Source organism: Hyperolius riggenbachi, chromosome 3 (genome assembly GCF_040937935.1).
Source record: "Hyperolius riggenbachi isolate aHypRig1 chromosome 3, aHypRig1.pri, whole genome shotgun sequence".
Classification (NCBI taxonomy): Eukaryota; Metazoa; Chordata; class Amphibia; order Anura; family Hyperoliidae; genus Hyperolius; species Hyperolius riggenbachi.
Genome location: NC_090648.1, coordinates 50,320,766 through 50,344,682, shown reverse-complemented (window position 1 = coordinate 50,344,682; position 23,917 = coordinate 50,320,766). Strand labels below are relative to the sequence as shown.

Genomic DNA, 23,917 nt, shown 5'->3' with positions numbered 1-23,917 from the left:
TATCCACTTTGAGCACATGATTTCCCTTAAATTTTTGAGATACTCTCTTGAAAGTGCATTGTATATCCAGTAGGTCGATGATTGTGATAAGTTAGATAACCTTTAGAAGTAATTTTAAATATGAAGAGTAAGACATTTTAACCTATTTTAGTTCCTGGACGTAGAAACTACGTCCAGGAACCATGCGCGCTCCCACGGCCGATCGCGCGCGTGCACGCACTCTCCCGGCCCACGGTTCATTAGCCAGGCAATCAGTGAATCGAGCTATGGTGCCCGATCACTGATTCCTCTCCCCCGCTGAAAAAGCGACAGCTTCTCTCGGAAGCTGCGCTTTTTCTGGCTGTTACATCCTCCATGCGTTTCTCTAAGCGTATGTTACACTTAGAGTGACGTCATGTAAACAAACTCATGGCCACCATCTTGTGGCCAAAAAGTAATACTACAACTAAAAGTAAAAAAAAAAATCAACACACATTTACACTATAAACCTATTGTTTACATCCCACCCTCCCAAAACTACCCAAATAAAAATGTTTATTATAAAAAAACATTACAATAAAAAAACATGTAAATATTTACCTAAGGGTCTAAACTTTTTAAATATCACTTGTAAAGATGAAATATTTCTATATTTTTTTTATTTTTAACTTGTAAATAGTGATAGATGCAAAACGGAAAAAATGCACCTTTATTTCCAAATAAAATATTGTCGCCATACATTGTAATAGGGACATAATTTTAATGGTGCAATAACCGGGACATATGGGCAAATAAAATACATGAGTTTTGATTATAGAGGCATGTATTATTTTAAAACTATAATGGCTGAAAACTGAGAAATAATGATTTTTTTCCATTTTTTTCTTATTCTTCCTGTTAAAATGCATTTACAGTAAAGTGGCTCTTAGCAAAATGTACCCCCCAAAAAAAGCCTAATTGGTGGCGGAAAAAACAAGATATAGATCAGTTCATTGTGATAAGTAGTGATAAAGTTATAGGCTAATGAATGGGAGGTGAACATTTCTCAAGTGAAAACAACGGAACACAAATGGGTTAAGAAGGTTTATATCAGGGTACAGAAGGTCAGAAAGAAAAAAAACAACTTAAAAATAGATTCTCATGAGTCCCTTAAAGAAACAGCAATGCAGTTTCCATAAATTACTTTGAACATGTTGTCAAAGCAACACAATGAAATCTAACCTTTTCTTCATTTTAGACCAGACCAGTTCTGCTTCAGACAGCACCACATCCGATAATTGTCCTGATGGAAACTGTAAAACAACGAGTCTTTCATCCACAACAACCACAGAATCTCTATCTGGTAAATGTTTAGCTAATATAAAAATATGAGTGAGAAATCTGCTTGCAGATAAGGGTAAGAGCAATCTTCATAGCAACAAATCTCATGTGCACTGGAAAGACATTGTCTGTATATCCTTGATTTAATAAAAATGAATTATGCACGTTTGTCAGAGATTTGTCCCTTATGTTAGTGCTGAAGGTATTGATCATGATGTCAACTTTGAGCACATGATTTTCCACGCATCACCAATATCATCTCCTTTAAAGTGTATTGTATTTATAGCAGGGTATAGAAAAATAAATCTATTTAATCCACTGAAAAAAAAAGAAATCCAGTTTGGCTGAAATAATTTTGCTCATTTTGTGCAAGCAACACAATGAAATCTAACCTTTTCTTCATTTTAGACCAGACCAACTCTGCTTTAGACAGCACCACATCTCATAATTGTCCTGATGGAAACTGTACAACAGCCAGCCCTCCATCCCCAACATTTACAGAAACTCTTTCTGGTAAACTTTTAGTTAATGTAAAGACCTGAGTGGATACATCTGCTTGGAGATATGGGCAGGAGTGATGTTCATAGCTTCACATCTGATTTGCAGTTAAAAGACGTTGTTGATAGATTCTTGATCTAATGGAAAATGGATTTTGTGAATTTGTAAGAGAGGTTGAACCAGTGTACTAGTGATGAAGAAATTGATTATGATATCCACTTTGTGCACATGATTTCCCTTACATTTTTGAGATACTCTCTTGAAAGTGCATTGTATATCCAGTAGGTTGATGATTGTGATAAGTTAGATAACCTTTAGAAGTAATTTTAAATATGAAGAGTAAGACATTTTAACCTATTTTAGTTCCTGGACGTAGAAACTACGTCCAGGAACCATGCGCGCTCCCGCGGCCGATCGCGCGCGTGCATGCGCTCTCCCGGCCCACGGTTCATTAGCCAGGCAATCAGTGAATCGGGCTATGGTGCCCGATCACTGATTCCTCTCCCCCGCTGAAAAAGCGACAGCTTCTCTCGGAAGCTGCGCTTTTTCTGGCTGTTACCTCCTCCATTCGTTTCTCTAAGTGTATGTTACACTTAGAGTGACGTCATGTAAACAAACTCATGGCTGCCATCTTGTGGCCAAAAAGTAATACTACAACTAAAAGTAAAAAAAAAAAAATCAACACACATTTACACTATAAACCTATTGTTTACATCCCACCCTCCCAAAACTACCCAAATAAAAATGTTTATTATAAAAAAAACATTACAATAAAAAAACATGTAAATATTTACCTAAGGGTCTAAACTTTTTAAATATCAATGTAAAGATGAAATATTTCTATTTTTTTTTATTTTTAACTTGAAAATAGTGATAGATGCAAAACGGAAAAAATGCACCTTTATTTCCAAATAAAATATTGTCGCCATACATTGTAATAGGGACATAATTTTAATGGTGCAATAACCGGGACATATGGGCAAATACAATACATGAGTTTTAATTATAGAGGCATGTATTATTTTAAAACTATAATGGCTGAAAACTGAGAAATAATGAATTTTTTCCATTTTTTTCTTATTCTTCCTGTTAAAATGCATTTACAGTAAAGTGGCTCTTAGCAAAATGTACCCCCCAAAAAAAGCCTAATTGGTGGCGGAAAAAACAAGATATAGATCAGTTCATTGTGATAAGTAGTGATAAAGTTATAGGCTAATGAATGGGAGGTGAACATTTCTCAAGTGAAAACAACGGAACACAAATGGGTTAAGAAGGTTTATATCAGGGTACAGAAGGTCAGAAAGAAAAAAAAAACCTTAAAAATAGATTCTCATGAGTCCCTTAAAGAAACAGCAATGCAGTTTCCATAAAATACTTTGAACATGTTGTCAAAGCAACACAAGGAAATCTAACCTTTTCTTCATTTCAGACCAGACCAGTTCTGCTTCAGACAGCACCACATCCGATAATTGTCCTGATGGAAACTGTAAAACCACGAGTCTTTCATCCACAACAACCACAGAATCTCTATCTGGTAAATGTTTAGCTAATATAAAAATATGAGTGAGAAATCTGCTTGCAGATAAGGGTAAGAGCAATCTTTATAGCAACAAATCTCATGTGCACTGGAAAGACATTGTCTGTATATCCTTGATTTAATAAAAATGAATTATGCAAGTTTGTCAGAGATTTGTCCCTTATGTTAGTGCTGAAGGAATTGATCATGATGTCAACTTTGAGCACATGATTTTCCATGCATCACTAATATCATCTCCTTTAAAGTGTATTGTATTTATAGCAGGGTATAGAAAAATAAATCTGTTTAATCCATTGAAAAAACAGAAATTCAGTTTGGCTGAAATAATTGTGTTCATGTTGTGCAAGCAACACAATGAAATCTAACCTTTTCTTCATTTTAGACCAGACCAACTCTGCTTTAGACAGCACCACATCTCATAATTGTCCTGATGGAAACTGTACAACAGCCAGCCCTTCGTCCCCAACATTTACAGAAACTCTTTCTGGTAAACTTTTAGTTAATGTAAATACCTGAGTGGATGCATCTGCTTGGAGATATGGGCAGTAGTGATGTTCATAGCTTCACATCTGATTTGCAGTTAAAAGACGTTGTTGATAGATTCTTGATCTAATGGAAAATGGATTTTGTGAATTTGTAAGAGAGGTTGAACCAGTGTACTAGTGATGAAGAAATTGATTATGATATCCACTTTGTGCACATGATTTCCCTTAAATTTTTGAGATACTCTCTTGAAAGTGCATTGTATATCCAGTAGGTCGATGATTGTGATAACTTAGCAAACCTTTAGAAGCAATTATAAATTTGAAGAGTAAGACATTTTAAGAAGGTTTATATCAGGGTACAGAAGATCAGAAAGAAAAAAAAACCTTAAAAATAGATTCCCATGAGTCCCTTAAAGAAACGGCAATTCAGTTTCCATAAAATGCTTTGAACATGTTGTCAAAGCAACACAATGAAATCTAACCTTTTCTTCATTTCAGACCAGACCAGTTCTGCTTCAGACAGCACCACATCCGATAATTGTCCTGATGGAAACTGTAAAACAACGAGTCTTTCATCCACAACAACCACAGAATCTCTATCTGGTAAATGTTTAGCTAATATAAAAATATGAGTGAGAAATCTGCTTGCAGATAAGGGTAAGAGCAATCTTCATAGCAACAAATCTCATGTGCACTGAAAAGACATTGGCGTCAATTCACCAGAGAGGATTTACTAAGAGAAAAAAGGTAGGTAGTTTATCTCATGAGGTATTTTAACACTCTGGAGTCAATTCACCAGTGTGAGAGAACAGAGAGAAAAGTGTTCGATAGCAGGGGATAATGGAGAGATATGCATGAGGAAAGTGTGAGAAAGCAGAGAGTTAGGTAATCGGTATTAATGATTTACATGGGATACTTTTCCTCTCTGTAGGCTTGAAAGTGAAGCATTGTGGGTAGGAGGCGGAGTTTTACCACTACCTGACCAGAGTATTCCCGCCTTTTACTGCCGGATCATATCATAAATCATATCACGGGTGAGTCTGAACTTCTTCACCACCTTTGTCTCAGTAAAATTATCAAGAACTGTTCTCTCACGAAAAATACAAGGGGCGATTAAACAGACCCTCCTCCTGCGCCTTCGTCTCCTCATAATAGAAGAAAGCTCTAAGGCCTAGTGCACGCCAGAGCGGTTCGGCTGCGTTTTGTGATCCGCTTGCGGCTGCGGATATGCTTGGGTAATGTATTTCAATGGGCTGGTGCACACCAGAGCGGGAGGCGTTTTGCAGAAACGCATACTCCCGGGCTGCTGCAGATTTTGGATTGCGAAGGCGTTTCTGCCTCAATGTTAAGTATAGGAAAAAACACAAACCGCTCTGAAAAACGGCACTTCAGAGCGCTTTTGCAGGCGTTTTTTGTTACAGTAGCTGTTTAGTAACAGCTTTACTGTAACAATACATGAAATCTTCTACACCAAAAACGCTTCACAAAACCGCAAAATGCTAGCTGAAACGCTACAGAAAAATAAGAAAAAGCATTTCAAAATCTGCTAGCATTTTGTGGATCTGCTAGCGGTTTTTGGTGTGCACCAGGCCTAACAAAGTAAGCTCAAAAGGCTCCATCTTCCACAGCAGCAGCTGCTGTGTGAAAACCACAATATCTCCAGGTTCATTCAGGGGATAAAGAGATGAAAAAATAACGAATGGCCACACCCCCTTTCTTCCCTGGTGAATTGTGATTTGGAGAAAAACTATCTACTAACTATCACTTATTTATCTCATACTTATCTCACATTTATCTCTTGCATTTCTCTCTGTCAATATTTTCCCCTATACTTCTGGAGAATTGCTATTTGGAGATATCACAGGAGGTAAATTACCTCTCAAGAGATAAATAGGTTGGTAACCTCTGGTGAATTGACGCCAATGTCTGTATATCCTTGATTTAATAAAAATGAATTATGCAAGTTTGTCAGAGATTTGTCCTTTATGTTAGTGCTGAAGGTATTGATCATGATGTCAACTTTGAGCACATGATTTTCCACGCATCACCAATATCATCTCCTTTAAAGTGTATTGTATTTACAGCAGGGTATAGAAAAATAAATCTATTTAATCCACTGAAAAAACAGAAATCCAATTTGGCTGAAATAATTTTGCTCATTTTGTGCAAGCAACACAATGAAATCTAAGCTTTTCTTCATTTTAGACCAGACCAACTCTGCTTTAGACAGCACCACATCTCATAATTGTCCTGATGGAAACTGTACAACAGCCAGCCTTTCATCCCCAACATTTACAGAAACTCTTTCTGGTAAACGTTTAGTTAATGTAAAGACCTGAGTGGATACATCTGCTTGGAGATATGGGCAGGAGTGATGTTCATAGCTTCACATCTGATTTGCAGTTAAAAGACGTTGTTGATAGATTCTTGATCTAATGGAAAATGGATTTTGTGAATTTGTAAGAGAGGTTGAACCAGTGTACTAGTAATGAAGAAATTGATTATGATATCCACTTTGTGCACATGATTTCCCTTACATTTTTGAGATACTCTCTTGAAAGTGCATTGTATATCCAGTAGGTCGATGATTGTGATAAGTTAGATAACCTTTAGAAGTAATTTTAAATATGAAGAGTAAGACATTTTAACCTATTTTAGTTCCTGGACGTAGAAACTACGTCCAGGAACCATGCGCGCTCCTGCGGCCGATCGCGCGCGTGCACGCGCTCTCCCGGCCCACGGTTCATTAGCCAGGCAATCAGTGAATCGGGCTATGGTGCCCGATCACTGATTCCTCTCCCCCGCTGAAAAAGCGACAGCTTCTCTCGGAAGCTGCGCTTTTTCTGGCTGTTACCTCCTCCATGCGTTTCTCTAAGCGTATGTTACACTTAGAGTGACGTCATGTAAACAAACTCATAGCCGCCATCTTGTGGCCAAAAAGTAATACTACAACTAAAAGTAAAAAAAAAAATCAACACACATTTACACTATAAACCTATTGTTTACATCCCACCCTCCCAAAACTACCCAAATAAAAATGTTTATTATAAAAAAAACATTACAATAAAAAAACATGTAAATATTTACCTAAGGGTCTAAACTTTTTAAATATCTATGTAAAGATGAAATATTTCTATATTTTTTTTATTTTTAACTTGTAAATAGTGATAGATGCAAAACGGAAAAAATGCACCTTTATTTCCAAATAAAATATTGTCGCCATACATTGTAATAGGGACATAATTTTAATGGTGCAATAACCGGGACATATGGGCAAATACAATACATGAGTTTTAATTATGGAGGCATGTATTATTTTAAAACTATAATGGCTGAAAACTGAGAAATAATGAATTTTTTCCATTTTTTTCTTATTCTTCCTGTTAAAATGCATTTACAGTAAAGTGGCTCTTAGCAAAATGTACCCCCCAAAAAAGCCTAATTGGTGGCGGAAAAAACAAGATATAGATCAGTTCATTGTGATAAGTAGTGATAAAGTTATAGGCTAATGAATGGGAGGTAAACATTTCTCAAGTGAAAACAACGGAACACAAATGGGTTAAGAAGGTTTATATCAGGGTACAGAAGGTCAGAAAGAAAAAAAAACCCTTAAAAATAGATTCTCATGAGTCCCTTAAAGAAACAGCAATGCAGTTTCCATAAAATACTTTGAACATGTTGTCAAAGCAACACAATGAAATCTAACCTTTTCTTCATTTTAGACCAGACCAGTTCTGCTTCAGACAGCACCACATCCGATAATTGTCCTGATGGAAACTGTAAAACAACGAGTCTTTCATCCACAACAACCACAGAATCTCTATCTGGTAAATGTTTAGCTAATATAAAAATATGAGTGAGAAATCTGCTTGCAGATAAGGGTAAGAGCAATCTTCATAGCAACAAATCTCATGTGCACTGGAAAGACATTGTCTGTATATCCTTGATTTAATAAAAATGAATTATGCAAGTTTGTCAGAGATTTGTCCCTTATGTTAGTGCTGAAGGTATTGATCATGATGTCAACTTTGAGCACATGATTTTCCACGCATCACCAATATCATCTCCTTTAAAGTGTATTGTATTTATAGCAGGGTATAGAAAAATAAATCTATTTAATCCACTGAAAAAAACAGAAATCCAGTTTGGCTGAAATAATTTTGCTCATTTTGTGCAAGCAACACAATGAAATCTAAGCTTTTCTTCATTTTAGACCACACCAACTCTGCTTTAGACAGCACCACATCTCATAATTGTCCTGATGGAAACTGTACAACAGCCAGCCCTTCATCCCCAACATTTACAGAAACTCTTTCTGGTAAACTTTTAGTTAATGTAAAGACCTGAGTGGATACATCTGCTTGGAGATATGGGCAGGAGTGATGTTCATAAATTCACATCTGATTTGCAGATATCCACTTCTCTACCACAGGGTTTTTCACCTAAAAACCACAGCAATTTTCACATTTAAGGGAGGCAAGGGTTAATGGGCTTAGTGGGGGTATCATTTATTTAAAAAAAACTCACTGATGCTGATCAGTCACTAATGCTGTGTTAGTTATCTGAGATCCTCTCACGAGTGATCTCAGTAACTGTAACAGCATAGAGACTGATGCAATGTTTACACACATTCTGCATGAATGAGCACCGTCATTGGCTTTGTGAACACATGTTCACATCAGCCAATCATGGACCAGCGGGTGCCCGACGCGTATGCAAATCCGCGTGCACGTGCACGCGAACGCGAACACGCACGCGAACGCGATCGCGCACAGCAGCAAAATAAACAGGAGATGCCTATCTACGCCCCTGTGACTCAGGTGAAGTTTAAAGGGGCGTAGATAAGCGTGGCAGAGGTTGTTAAGTGGTTAAAAGACGTTGATAGATTCTGGATCTAATTGAAAATGGATTTTGTGAATTTGTAAGAGAGGTTGAAGCAGTGTACTAGTGATGAAGAAATTGATTATGATATCCACTTTGAGCACATGATTTCCCTTAAATTTTTGAGATACTCTCTTGAAAGTGCATTGTATATCCAGTAGGTCGATGATTGTGATAAGTTAGATAACCTTTAGAAGTAATTTTAAATATGAAGAGTAAGACATTTTAACCCTATTTTAGTTCCTGGACGTAGAAACTACGTCCAGGAACCATGCGCGCTCCCACGGCCGATCGCGCGCGTGCACGCACTCTCCCGGCCCACGGTTCATTAGCCAGGCAATCAGTGAATCGAGCTATGGTGCCCGATCACTGATTCCTCTCCCCCGCTGAAAAAGCGACAGCTTCTCTCGGAAGCTGCGCTTTTTCTGGCTGTTACATCCTCCATGCGTTTCTCTAAGCGTATGTTACACTTAGAGTGACGTCATGTAAACAAACTCATGGCCACCATCTTGTGGCCAAAAAGTAATACTACAACTAAAAGTAAAAAAAAAAATCAACACACATTTACACTATAAACCTATTGTTTACATCCCACCCTCCCAAAACTACCCAAATAAAAATGTTTATTATAAAAAAACATTACAATAAAAAAACATGTAAATATTTACCTAAGGGTCTAAACTTTTTAAATATCACTTGTAAAGATGAAATATTTCTATATTTTTTTTATTTTTAACTTGTAAATAGTGATAGATGCAAAACGGAAAAAATGCACCTTTATTTCCAAATAAAATATTGTCGCCATACATTGTAATAGGGACATAATTTTAATGGTGCAATAACCGGGACATATGGGCAAATAAAATACATGAGTTTTAATTATAGAGGCATGTATTATTTTAAAACTATAATGGCTGAAAACTGAGAAATAATGATTTTTTTCCATTTTTTTCTTATTCTTCCTGTTAAAATGCATTTACAGTAAAGTGGCTCTTAGCAAAATGTACCCCCCAAAAAAAGCCTAATTGGTGGCGGAAAAAACAAGATATAGATCAGTTCATTGTGATAAGTAGTGATAAAGTTATAGGCTAATGAATGGGAGGTGAACATTTCTCAAGTGAAAACAACGGAACACAAATGGGTTAAGAAGGTTTATATCAGGGTACAGAAGGTCAGAAAGAAAAAAAACAACTTAAAAATAGATTCTCATGAGTCCCTTAAAGAAACAGCAATGCAGTTTCCATAAATTACTTTGAACATGTTGTCAAAGCAACACAATGAAATCTAACCTTTTCTTCATTTTAGACCAGACCAGTTCTGCTTCAGACAGCACCACATCCGATAATTGTCCTGATGGAAACTGTAAAACAACGAGTCTTTCATCCACAACAACCACAGAATCTCTATCTGGTAAATGTTTAGCTAATATAAAAATATGAGTGAGAAATCTGCTTGCAGATAAGGGTAAGAGCAATCTTCATAGCAACAAATCTCATGTGCACTGGAAAGACATTGTCTGTATATCCTTGATTTAATAAAAATGAATTATGCAAGTTTGTCAGAGATTTGTCCCTTATGTTAGTGCTAAAGAAATTGATCATGATGTCAAATTTGAGCACATGATTTTCCATGCATCACCAATATCATCTCCTTTAAAGTGTATTGTATTTATAGCAGGGTATAGAAAAATAAATCTGTTTAATCCATTGAAAAAACAGAAATTCAGTTTGGCTGAAACAATTTTGTTCATGTTGTCAAAGCAACACAATGAAATCTAACCTTTTCTTCATTTTAGACCAGACCAACTCTGCTTCAGACAGCACCACATCTCATAATTGTCCTGATGGAAACTGTACAACAGCCAGCCCTTCATCCCCAACATTTACAGAAACTCTTTCTGGTAAACTTTTAGTTAATGTAAAGACCTGAGTGGATGCATCTGCTTGGAGATATGGGCAGTAGTGATGTTCATAGCTTCACATCTGATGTGCAGTTAAAAGACGTTGTTGATAGATTCTTGATCTAATGGAAAATGGATTTTGTGAATTTGTAAGAGAGGTTGAACCAGTGTACTAGTGATGAAGAAATTGATTATGATATCCACTTTGTGCACATGATTTCCCTTAAATTTTTGAGATACTCTTGAAAGTGCATTGTATATCCAGTAGGTCGATGATTGTGATAACTTAGCAAACCTTTAGAAGCAATTATAAATTTGAAGAGTAAGACATTTTAAGAAGGTTTATATCAGGGTACAGAAGGTCGGAAAGAAAAAAAACCTTAAAAAAAGATTCCCATGAGTCCCTTAAAGAAATGGCAATGCAGTTTCCATAAAATACTTTGAACATGTTGTCAAAGCAACACAATGAAATCTAACCTTTTCTTCATTTTAGACCAGACCAGTTCTGCTTCAGACAGCACCACATCCGATAATTGTCCTGATGGAAATTGTAAAACAACGAGTCTTTCATCCACAACAACCACAGAATCTCTATCTGGTAAATGTTTAGCTAATATAAAAATATGAGTGAGAAATCTGCTTGCAGATAAGGGTAAGAGCAATCTTCATAGCAACAAATCTCATGTGCACTGGAAAGACATTGTCTGTATATCCTTGATTTAATAAAAATGAATTATGCAAGTTTGTCAGAGATTTGTCCCTTATGTTAGTGCTGAAGGTATTGATCATGATGTCAACTTTGAGCACATGATTTTCCATGCATCACCAATATCATCTCCTTTAAAGTGTATTGTATTTATAGCAGGGTATAGAAAAATAAATCTGTTTAATCCATTGAAAAAACAAAAATCCAGTTTGGCTGAAATAATTGTGTTCATGTTGTGCAAGCAACACAATGAAATCTAACCTTTTCTTCATTTTAGACCAGACCAACTCTGCTTCAGACAGCACAACATCTCATAATTGTCCTGATGGAAACTGTACAACAGCCAGCCCTTCATCCCCAACATTTACAGAAACTCTTTCTGGTAAACTTTTATTTAATGTAAAGACCTGAGTGGATGCATCTGCTTGGAGATATGGGCAGTAGTGATGTTCATAGCTTCACATCTGATATGCAGTTAAAAGATGTTGTTGATAGATTCTTGATCTAATGGAAAATGGATTTTGTGAATTTGTAAGAGAGGTTGAACCAGTGTACTAGTGATGAAGAAATTGATTATGATATCCACTTTGTGCACATGATTTCCCTTACATTTTTGAGATACTCTCTTGAAAGTGCATTGTATATCCAGTAGGTCGATGATTGTGATAACTTAGCTAACCTTTAGAAGCAATTATAAATTTGAAGAGTAAGACATTTTAAGAAGGTATATATCAGGGTACAGAAGATCAGAAAGAAAAAAAACCTTAAAAATAGATTCCCATGAGTCCCTTAAAGAAACGGCAATTCAGTTTCCATAAAATGCTTTGAACATGTTGTCAAAGCAACACAATGAAATCTAACCTTTTCTTCATTTCAGACCAGACCAGTTCTGCTTCAGACAGCACCACATCCGATAATTGTCCTGATGGAAACTGTAAAACAACGAGTCTTTCATTCACAACAACCACAGAATCTCTATCTGGTAAATGTTTAGCTAATATAAAAATATGAGTGAGAAATCTGCTTGCAGATAAGGGTAAGAGCAATCTTCATAGCAACAAATCTCATGTGCACTGGAAAGACATTGTCTGTATATCCTTGATTTAATAAAAATGAATTATGCAAGTTTGTCAGAGATTTGTCCCTTATGTTAGTGCTGAAGGTATTGATCATGATGTCAACTTTGAGCACATGATTTTCCACGCATCACCAATATCATCTCCTTTAAAGTGTATTGTATTTATAGCAGGGTATAGAAAAATAAATCTATTTAATCCACTGAAAAAACAGAAATCCAGTTTGGCTGAAATAATTTTGCTCATTTTGTGCAAGCAACACAATGAAATCTAAGCTTTTCTTCATTTTAGACCAGACCAACTCTGCTTTAGACAGCACCACATCTCATAATTGTCCTGATGGAAACTGTACAACAGCCAGCCCTTCATCCCCACCATTTACAGAAACCCTTTCTGGTAAACTTTTAGTTAATGTAAAGACCTGAGTGGATACATCTGCTTGGAGATATGGGCAGGAGTGATGTTCATAGATTCACATCTGATTTGCAGTTAAAAGACGTTGATAGATTCTGGATCTAATGGAAAATGGATTTTGTGAATTTGTAAGAGAGGTTGAAGCAGTGTACTAGTGATGAGGAAATTGATTATGATATCCACTTTGAGCACATGATTTCCCTTACATTTTTGAGATACTCTCTTGAAAGTGCATTGTATATCCAGTAGGTCGATGATTGTGATAAGTTAGATAACCTTTAGAAGTAATTTTAAATATGAAGAGTAAGACATTTTAACCCATTTTAGTTCCTGGACGTAGAAACTACGTCCAGGAACCATGCGCGCTCCCGCGGCCGATCGCGCGCGTGCACGCGCTCTCCAGGCCCACGGTTCATTAGCCAGGCAATCAGTGAATCGGGCTATGGTGCCCGATCACTGATTCCTCTCCCCCGCTGAAAAAGCGACAGCTTCTCTCGGAAGCTGCGCTTTTTCTGGCTGTTACCTCCTCCATGCGTTTCTCTAAGCGTATGTTACACATAGAGTGACGTCATGTAAACAAACTCATGGTCGCCATCTTGTGGCCAAAAAGTAATACTACAACTAAAAGTAAAAAAAAAAATCAACACACATTTACACTATAAACCTATTGTTTACATCCCACCCTCCCAAAACTACCCAAATAAAAATGTTTATTATAAAAAAACATTACAATAAAAAAACATTTAAATATTTACCTAAGGGTCTAAACTTTTTAAATATCAATGTAAAGATGAAATATTTCTATATTTTTTTTATTTTTAACTTGTAAATAGTGATAGATGCAAAACGGAAAAAATGCACCTTTATTTCCAAATAAAATATTGTCGCCATACATTGTAATAGGGACATAATTTTAATGGTGCAATAACCGGGACATATGGGCAAATACAATACATGAGTTTTAATTATGGAGGCATGTATTATTTTAAAACTATAATGGCTGAAAACTGAGAAATAATGAATTTTTTCCATTTTTTTCTTATTCTTCCTGTTAAAATGCATTTACAGTAAAGTGGCTCTTAGCAAAATGTACCCCCCAAAAAAAGCCTAATTGGTGGCGGAAAAAACAAGATATAGATCAGTTCATTGTGATAAGTAGTGATAAAGTTATAGGCTAATGAATGGGAGGTAAACATTTCTCAAGTGAAAACAACGGAACACAAATGGGTTAAGAAGGTTTATATCAGGGTACAGAAGGTCAGAAAGAAAAAAAAAACCTTAAAAATAGATTCTCATGAGTCCCTTAAAGAAACAGCAATGCAGTTTCCATAAATTACTTTGAACATGTTGTCAAAGCAACACAATGAAATCTAACCTTTTCTTCATTTTAGACCAGACCAGTTCTGCTTCAGACAGCACCACATCCGATAATTGTCCTGATGGAAACTGTAAAACCACGAGTCTTTCATCCACAACAACCACAGAATCTCTATCTGGTAAATGTTTAGCTAATATAAAAATATGAGTGAGAAATCTGCTTGCAGATAAGGGTAAGAGCAATCTTCATAGCAACAAATCTCATGTGCACTGGAAAGACATTGTCTGTATATCCTTGATTTAATAAAAATGAATTATGCAAGTTTGTCAGAGATTTGTCCCTTATGTTAGTGCTGAAGGAATTGATCATGATGTCAACTTTGAGCACATGATTTGCCATGCATCACCAATATCATCTCCTTTAAAGTGTATTGTATTTATAGCAGGGTATAGAAAAATAAATCTGTTTAATCCATTGAAAAAACAGAAATTCAGTTTGGCTGAAACAATTTTGTTCATGTTGTCAAAGCAACACAATGAAATCTAACCTATTCTTCATTTTAGACCAGACCAACTCTGCTTCAGACAGCACCACATCTCATAATTGTCCTGATGGAAACTGTACAACAGCCAGCCCTTCATCCCCAACATTTACAGAAACTCTTTCTGGTAAACTTTTAGTTAATGTAAAGACCTGAGTGGATACATCTGCTTGGAGATATGGGCAGGAGTGATGTTCATAGCTTCACATCTGATTTGCAGTTAAAAGACGTTGTTGATAGATTCTTGATCTAATGGAAAATGGATTTTGTGAATTTGTAAGAGAGGTTGAACCAGTGTACTAGTGATGAAGAAATTGATTATGATATCCACTTTGTGCACATGATTTTCCTTACATTTTTGAGATACTCTCTTGAAAGTGCATTGTATATCCAGTAGGTCGATGATTGAGATAAGTTAGATAACCTTTAGAAGTAATTTTAAATATGAAGAGTAAGACATTTTAACCTATTTTAGTTCCTGGACGTAGAAACTACGTCCAGGAACCATGCGCGCTCCCGCGGCCGATCGCGCGCGTGCATGCGCTCTCCCGGCCCACGGTTCATTAGCCAGGCAATCAGTGAATCGGGCTATGGTGCCCGATCACTGATTCCTCTCCCACGCTGAAAAAGCGACAGCTTCTCTCGGAAGCTGCGCTTTTTCTGGCTGTTACCTCCTCCATGCGTTTCTCTAAGCGTATGTTACACTTAGAGTGATGTCATGTAAACAAACTCATGGCCGCCATCTTGTGGCCAAAAAGTAATACTACAACTAAAAGTAAAAAAAAAAAAATCAACACACATTTACACTATAAACCTATTGTTTACATCCCACCCTCCCAAAACTACCCAAATAAAAATGTTTATTATAAAAAAACATTACAATAAAAAAACATTTAAATATTTACCTAAGGGTCTAAACTTTTTAAATATCAATGTAAAGATGAAATATTTCTATATTTTTTTTATTTTTAACTTGAAAATAGTGATAGATGCAAAACGGAAAAAATGCACCTTTATTTCCAAATAAAATATTGTCGCCATACATTGTAATAGGGACATAATTTTAATGGTGCAATAACCGGGACATATGGGCAAATACAATACATGAGTTTTAATTATAGAGGCATGTATTATTTTAAAACTATAATGGCTGAAAACTGAGAAATAATGAATTTTTTCCATTTTTTTCTTATTCTTCCTGTTAAAATGCATTTACAGTAAAGTGGCTCTTAGCAAAATGTATCCCCCAAAAAAGCCTAATTGGTGGCGGAAAAAACAAGATATAGATCAGTTCATTGTGATAAGTAGTGATAAAGTTATAGGCTAATGAATGGGAGGTGAACATTTCTCAAGTGAAAACAACGGAACACAAATGGGTTAAGAAGGTTTATATCAGGGTACAGAAGGTCAGAAAGAAAAAAAAAACCTTAAAAATAGATTCTCATGAGTCCCTTAAAGAAACAGCAATGCAGTTTCCATAAAATACTTTGAACATGTTGTCAAAGCAACACAATGAAATCTAACCTTTTCTTCATTTCAGACCAGACCAGTTCTGCTTCAGACAGCACCACATCCGATAATTGTCCTGATGGAAACTGTAAAACCACGAGTCTTTCATCCACAACAACCACAGAATCTCTATCTGGTAAATGTTTAGCTAATATAAAAATATGAGTGAGAAATCTGCTTGCAGATAAGGGTAAGAGCAATCTTTATAGCAACAAATCTCATGTGCACTGGAAAGACATTGTCTGTATATCCTTGATTTAATAAAAATGAATTATGCAAGTTTGTCAGAGATTTGTCCCTTATGTTAGTGCTGAAGGAATTGATCATGATGTCAACTTTGAGCACATGATTTGCCATGCATCACCAATATCATCTCCTTTAAAGTGTATTGTATTTATAGCAGGGTATAGAAAAATAAATCTGTTTAATCCATTGAAAAAAGAGAAATTCAGTTTGGCTGAAATAATTGTGTTCATGTTGTGCAAGCAACACAATGAAATCTAACCTTTTCTTCATTTTAGACCAGACCAACTCTGCTTCAGACAGCACCACATCTCATAATTGTCCTGATGGAAACTGTACAACAGCCAGCCCTTCGTCCCCAACATTTACAGAAACTCTTTCTGGTAAACTTTTAGTTAATGTAAAGACCTGAGTGGATGCATCTGCTTGGAGATATGGGCAGTAGTGATGTTCATAGCTTCACATCTGATTTGCAGTTAAAAGACGTTGTTGATAGATTCTTGATCTAATGGAAAATGGATTTTGTGAATTTGTAAGAGAGGTTGAACCAGTGTACTAGTGATGAAGAAATTGATTATGATATCCACTTTGTGCACATGATTTCCCTTAAATTTTTGAGATACTCTCTTGAAAGTGCATTGTATATCCAGTAGGTCGATGATTGTGATAACTTAGCAAACCTTTAGAAGCAATTATAAATTTGAAGAGTAAGACATTTTAAGAAGGTTTATATCAGGGTACAGAAGGTCGGAAAGAAAAAAAAACCTTAAAAAAAGATTCCCATGAGTCCCTTAAAGAAATGGCAATGCAGTTTCCATAAAATACTTTGAACATTTTGTCAAAGCAACACAATGAAATCTAACCTTTTCTTCATTTTAGACCAGACCAGTTCTGCTTCAGACAGCACCACATCCGATAATTGTCCTGATGGAAATTGTAAAACAACGAGTCTTTCATCCACAACAACCACAGAATCTCTATCTGGTAAATGTTTAGCTAATATAAAAATATGAGTGAGAAATCTGCTTGCAGATAACGGTAAGAGCAATCTTTATAGCAACAAATCTCATGTGCACTGGAAAGACATTGTCTGTATATCTTTGATTTAATAAAAATGAATTATGCAAGTTTGTCAGAGATTTGTCCTTTATGTTAGTGCTGAAGGTATTGATCATGATGTCAACTTTGAGTACATGATTTTCCATGCATCACCAATATCATCTCCTTTAAAGTGTATTGTATTTATAGCAGGGTATAGAAAAATAAATCTGTTTAATCCATTGAAAAAACAAAAATCCAGTTTGGCTGAAATAATTGTGTTCATGTTGTGCAAGCAACACAATGAAATCTAACCTTTTCTTCATTTTAGACCAGACCAACTCTGCTTCAGACAGCACAACATCTCATAATTGTCCTGATGGAAACTGTACAACAGCCAGCCCTTCATCCCCAACATTTACAGAAACTCTTTCTGGTAAACTTTTAGTTAATGTAAAGATCTGAGTGGATGCATCTGCTTGGAGATATGGGCAGTAGTGATGTTCATAGCTTCACATCTGATATGCAGTTAAAAGATGTTGTTGATAGATTCTTGATCTAATGGAAAATGGATTTTGTGAATTTGTAAGAGAGGTTGAACCAGTGTACTAGTGATGAAGAAATTGATTATGATATCCACTTTGTGCACATGATTTCCCTTACATTTTTGAGGTACTCTCTTGAAAGTGCATTGTATATCCAGTAGGTCGATGATTGTGATAACTTAGCTAACCTTTAGAAGCAATTATACATTTGAAGAGTAAGACATTTTAAGAAGGTATATATCAGGGTACAGAAGATCAGAAAGAAAAAAAAACCTTAAAAATAGATTCCCATGAGTCCCTTAAAGAAACGGCAATTCAGTTTCCATAAAATGCTTTGAACATGTTGTCAAAGCAACACAATGAAATCTAACCTTTTCTTCATTTCAGACCAGACCAGTTCTGCTTCAGACAGCACCACATCCGATAATTGTCCTGATGGAAACTGTAAAACAACGAGTCTTTCATCCACAACAACCACAGAATCTCTATCTGGTAAATGTTTAGCTAATATAAAAATATGAGTGAGAAATCTGCTTGCAGATAAGGGTAAGAGCAATCTTCATAGCAACAAATCTCATGTGCACTGGAAAGACATTGTCTGTATATCCTTGATTTAATAAAAATGAATTATGCAAGTTTGTCAGAGATTTGTCCCTTATGTTAGTGCTGAAGGTATTGATCATGATGTCAACTTTGAGCACATGATTTTCCACGCATCACCAATATCATCTCCTTTAAAGTGTATTGTATTTATAGCAGGGTATAGAAAAATAAATCTATTTAATCCACTGAAAAAACAGAAATCCAGTTTGGCTGAAATAATTTTGCTCATTTTGTGCAAGCAACACAATGAAATCTAAGCTTTTCTTCATTTTAGACCAGACCAACTCTGCTTTAGACAGCACCACATCTCATAATTGTCCTGATGGAAACTGTACAACAGCCAGCCCTTCATCCCCAACATTTACAGAAACTCTTTCTGGTAAACTTTTAGTTAATGTAAAGACCTGAGTGGATACATCTGCTTGGAGATATGGGCAGGAGTGATGTTCATAGATTCACATCTGATTTGCAGTTAAAAGACGTTGATAGATTCTGGATCTAATGGAAAATGGATTTTGTGAATTTGTAAGAGAGGTTGAAGCAGTGTACTAGTGATGAGGAAATTGATTATGATATCCACTTTGAGCACATGATTTCCCTTACATTTTTGAGATACTCTCTTGAAAGTGCATTGTATATCCAGTAGGTCGATGATTGTGATAAGTTAGATAACCTTTAGAAGTAATTTTAAATATGAAGAGTAAGACATTTTAACCCATTTTAGTTCCTGGACGTAGAAACTACGTCCAGGAACCATGCGCGCTCCCGCGGCCGATCGCGCGCGTGCACGCGCTCTCCAGGCCCACGGTTCATTAGCCAGGCAATCAGTGAATCGGGCTATGGTGCCCGATCACTGATTCCTCTCCCCCGCTGAAAAAGCGACAGCTTCTCTCGGAAGCTGCGCTTTTTCTGGCTGTTACCTCCTCCATGCGTTTCTCTAAGCGTATGTTACACATAGAGTGACGTCATGTAAACAAACTCATGGTCGCCATCTTGTGGCCAAAAAGTAATACTACAACTAAAAGTAAAAAAAAAAATCAACACACATTTACACTATAAACCTATTGTTTACATCCCACCCTCCCAAAACTACCCAAATAAAAATGTTTATTATAAAAAAACATTACAATAAAAAAACATTTAAATATTTACCTAAGGGTCTAAACTTTTTAAATATCAATGTAAAGATGAAATATTTCTATATTTTTTTTATTTTTAACTTGTAAATAGTGATAGATGCAAAACGGAAAAAATGCACCTTTATTTCCAAATAAAATATTGTCGCCATACATTGTAATAGGGACATAATTTTAATGGTGCAATAACCGGGACATATGGGCAAATACAATACATGAGTTTTAATTATGGAGGCATGTATTATTTTAAAACTATAATGGCTGAAAACTGAGAAATAATGAATTTTTTCCATTTTTTTCTTATTCTTCCTGTTAAAATGCATTTACAGTAAAGTGGCTCTTAGCAAAATGTACCCCCCAAAAAAAGCCTAATTGGTGGCGGAAAAAACAAGATATAGATCAGTTCATTGTGATAAGTAGTGATAAAGTTATAGGCTAATGAATGGGAGGTAAACATTTCTCAAGTGAAAACAACGGAACACAAATGGGTTAAGAAGGTTTATATCAGGGTACAGAAGGTCAGAAAGAAAAAAAAAACCTTAAAAATAGATTCTCATGAGTCCCTTAAAGAAACAGCAATGCAGTTTCCATAAATTACTTTGAACATGTTGTCAAAGCAACACAATGAAATCTAACCTTTTCTTCATTTTAGACCAGACCAGTTCTGCTTCAGACAGCACCACATCCGATAATTGTCCTGATGGAAACTGTAAAACCACGAGTCTTTCATCCACAACAACCACAGAATCTCTATCTGGTAAATGTTTAGCTAATATAAAAATATGAGTGAGAAATCTGCTTGCAGATAAGGGTAAGAGCAATCTTCATAGCAACAAATCTCATGTGCACTGGAAAGACATTGTCTGTATATCCTTGATTTAATAAAAATGAATTATGCAAGTTTGTCAGAGATTTGTCCCTTATGTTAGTGCTGAAGGAATTGATCATGATGTCAACTTTGAGCACATGATTTGCCATGCATCACCAATATCATCTCCTTTAAAGTGTATTGTATTTATAGCAGGGTATAGAAAAATAAATCTGTTTAATCCATTGAAAAAACAGAAATTCAGTTTGGCTGAAACAATTTTGTTCATGTTGTCAAAGCAACACAATGAAATCTAACCTATTCTTCATTTTAGACCAGACCAACTCTGCTTCAGACAGCACCACATCTCATAATTGTCCTGATGGAAACTGTACAACAGCCAGCCCTTCATCCCCAACATTTACAGAAACTCTTTCTGGTAAACTTTTAGTTAATGTAAAGACCTGAGTGGATACATCTGCTTGGAGATATGGGCAGGAGTGATGTTCATAGCTTCACATCTGATTTGCAGTTAAAAGACGTTGTTGATAGATTCTTGATCTAATGGAAAATGGATTTTGTGAATTTGTAAGAGAGGTTGAACCAGTGTACTAGTGATGAAGAAATTGATTATGATATCCACTTTGTGCACATGATTTTCCTTACATTTTTGAGATACTCTCTTGAAAGTGCATTGTATATCCAGTAGGTCGATGATTGAGATAAGTTAGATAACCTTTAGAAGTAATTTTAAATATGAAGAGTAAGACATTTTAACCTATTTTAGTTCCTGGACGTAGAAACTACGTCCAGGAACCATGCGCGCTCCCGCGGCCGATCGCGCGCGTGCATGCGCTCTCCCGGCCCACGGTTCATTAGCCAGGCAATCAGTGAATCGGGCTATGGTGCCCGGTCACTGATTCCTCTCCCACGCTGAAAAAGCGACAGCTTCTCTCGGAAGCTGCGCTTTTTCTGGCTGTTACCTCCTCCATGCGTTTCTCTAAGCGTATGTTACACTTAGAGTGATGTCATGTAAACAAACTCATGGCCGCCATCTTGTGGCCAAAAAGTAATACTACAACTAAAAGTAAAAAAAAAAAAATCAACACACATTTACACTATAAACCTATTGTTTACATCCCACCCTCCCAAAACTACCCAAATAAAAATGTTTATTATAAAAAAAACTTTACAATAAAAAAACATTTAAATATTTACCTAAGGGTCTAAACTTTTTAAATATCAATGTAAAGATGAAATATTTCTATATTTTTTTTATTTTTAACTTGAAAATAGTGATAGATGCAAAACGGAAAAAATGCACCTTTATTTCCAAATAAAATATTGTCGCCATACATTGTAATAGGGACATAATTTTAATGGTGCAATAACCGGGACATATGGGCAAATACAATACATGAGTTTTAATTATAGAGGCATGTATTATTTTAAAACTATAATGGCTGAAAACTGAGAAATAATGAATTTTTTCCATTTTTTTCTTATTCTTCCTGTTAAAATGCATTTACAGTAAAGTGGCTCTTAGCAAAATGTACCCCCAAAAAAAGCCTAATTGGTGGCGGAAAAAACAAGATATAGATCAGTTCATTGTGATAAGTAGTGATAAAGTTATAGGCTAATGAATGGGAGGTGAACATTTCTCAAGTGAAAACAACGGAACACAAATGGGTTAAGAAGGTTTATATCAGGGTACAGAAGGTCAGAAAGAAAAAAAAAACCTTAAAAATAGATTCTCATGAGTCCCTTAAAGAAACAGCAATGCAGTTTCCATAAAATACTTTGAACATGTTGTCAAAGCAACACAATGAAATCTAACCTTTTCTTCATTTCAGACCAGACCAGTTCTGCTTCAGACAGCACCACATCCGATAATTGTCCTGATGGAAACTGTAAAACCACGAGTCTTTCATCCACAACAACCACAGAATCTCTATCTGGTAAATGTTTAGCTAATATAAAAATATGAGTGAGAAATCTGCTTGCAGATAAGGGTAAGAGCAATCTTTATAGCAACAAATCTCATGTGCACTGGAAAGACATTGTCTGTATATCCTTGATTTAATAAAAATGAATTATGCAAGTTTGTCAGAGATTTGTCCCTTATGTTAGTGCTGAAGGAATTGATCATGATGTCAACTTTGAGCACATGATTTGCCATGCATCACCAATATCATCTCCTTTAAAGTGTATTGTATTTATAGCAGGGTATAGAAAAATAAATCTGTTTAATCCATTGAAAAAAGAGAAATTCAGTTTGGCTGAAATAATTGTGTTCATGTTGTGCAAGCAACACAATGAAATCTAACCTTTTCTTCATTTTAGACCAGACCAACTCTGCTTCAGACAGCACCACATCTCATAATTGTCCTGATGGAAACTGTACAACAGCCAGCCCTTCGTCCCCAACATTTACAGAAACTCTTTCTGGTAAACTTTTAGTTAATGTAAAGACCTGAGTGGATGCATCTGCTTGGAGATATGGGCAGTAGTGATGTTCATAGCTTCACATCTGATTTGCAGTTAAAAGACGTTGTTGATAGATTCTTGATCTAATGGAAAATGGATTTTGTGAATTTGTAAGAGAGGTTGAACCAGTGTACTAGTGATGAAGAAATTGATTATGATATCCACTTTGTGCACATGATTTCCCTTAAATTTTTGAGATACTCTCTTGAAAGTGCATTGTATATCCAGTAGGTCGATGATTGTGATAACTTAGCAAACCTTTAGAAGCAATTATAAATTTGAAGAGTAAGACATTTTAAGAAGGTTTATATCAGGGTACGGAAGGTCGGAAAGAAAAAAAAACCTTAAAAAAAGATTCCCATGAGTCCCTTAAAGAAATGGCAATGCAGTTTCCATAAAATACTTTGAACATGTTGTCAAAGCAACACAATGAAATCTAACCTTTTCTTCATTTTAGACCAGACCAGTTCTGCTTCAGACAGCACCACATCCGATAATTGTCCTGATGGAAATTGTAAAACAACGAGTCTTTCATCCACAACAACCACAGAATCTCTATCTGGTAAATGTTTAGCTAATATAAAAATATGAGTGAGAAATCTGCTTGCAGATAACGGTAAGAGCAATCTTTATAGCAACAAATCTCATGTGCACTGGAAAGACATTGTCTGTATATCTTTGATTTAATAAAAATGAATTATGCAAGTTTGTCAGAGATTTGTCCTTTATGTTAGTGCTGAAGGTATTGATCATGATGTCAACTTTGAGTACATGATTTTCCATGCATCACCAATATCATCTCCTTTAAAGTGTATTGTATTTATAGCAGGGTATAGAAAAATAAATCTGTTTAATCCATTGAAAAAACAAAAATCCAGTTTGGCTGAAATAAT

General features: G+C 35.7%; 1 protein-coding gene across 1 annotated transcript in view; it reads left to right on the top strand.

The window, feature by feature from the left end:
• The window catches only part of LOC137562096 (serine-rich adhesin for platelets-like), a 174,237-nt gene that overhangs the window by 26,373 nt on the left and 123,947 nt on the right, over positions 1-23,917 (top strand). The window contains exons 22-43 of the mRNA XM_068273433.1: positions 1,217-1,321; positions 1,708-1,812; positions 3,717-3,821; positions 4,318-4,422; positions 6,025-6,129; positions 7,542-7,646; positions 8,033-8,137; positions 10,006-10,110; positions 10,496-10,600; positions 11,584-11,688; positions 12,674-12,778; positions 14,188-14,292; positions 14,678-14,782; positions 16,196-16,300; positions 16,686-16,790; positions 17,777-17,881; positions 18,378-18,482; positions 18,868-18,972; positions 20,382-20,486; positions 20,872-20,976; positions 22,391-22,495; positions 22,881-22,985. Coding sequence (XP_068129534.1) covers positions 1,217-1,321; positions 1,708-1,812; positions 3,717-3,821; positions 4,318-4,422; positions 6,025-6,129; positions 7,542-7,646; positions 8,033-8,137; positions 10,006-10,110; positions 10,496-10,600; positions 11,584-11,688; positions 12,674-12,778; positions 14,188-14,292; positions 14,678-14,782; positions 16,196-16,300; positions 16,686-16,790; positions 17,777-17,881; positions 18,378-18,482; positions 18,868-18,972; positions 20,382-20,486; positions 20,872-20,976; positions 22,391-22,495; positions 22,881-22,985 — 2,310 coding nt within the window. The remainder of the gene's footprint in view (positions 1-1,216; positions 1,322-1,707; positions 1,813-3,716; positions 3,822-4,317; positions 4,423-6,024; positions 6,130-7,541; positions 7,647-8,032; positions 8,138-10,005; positions 10,111-10,495; positions 10,601-11,583; positions 11,689-12,673; positions 12,779-14,187; positions 14,293-14,677; positions 14,783-16,195; positions 16,301-16,685; positions 16,791-17,776; positions 17,882-18,377; positions 18,483-18,867; positions 18,973-20,381; positions 20,487-20,871; positions 20,977-22,390; positions 22,496-22,880; positions 22,986-23,917) is intronic.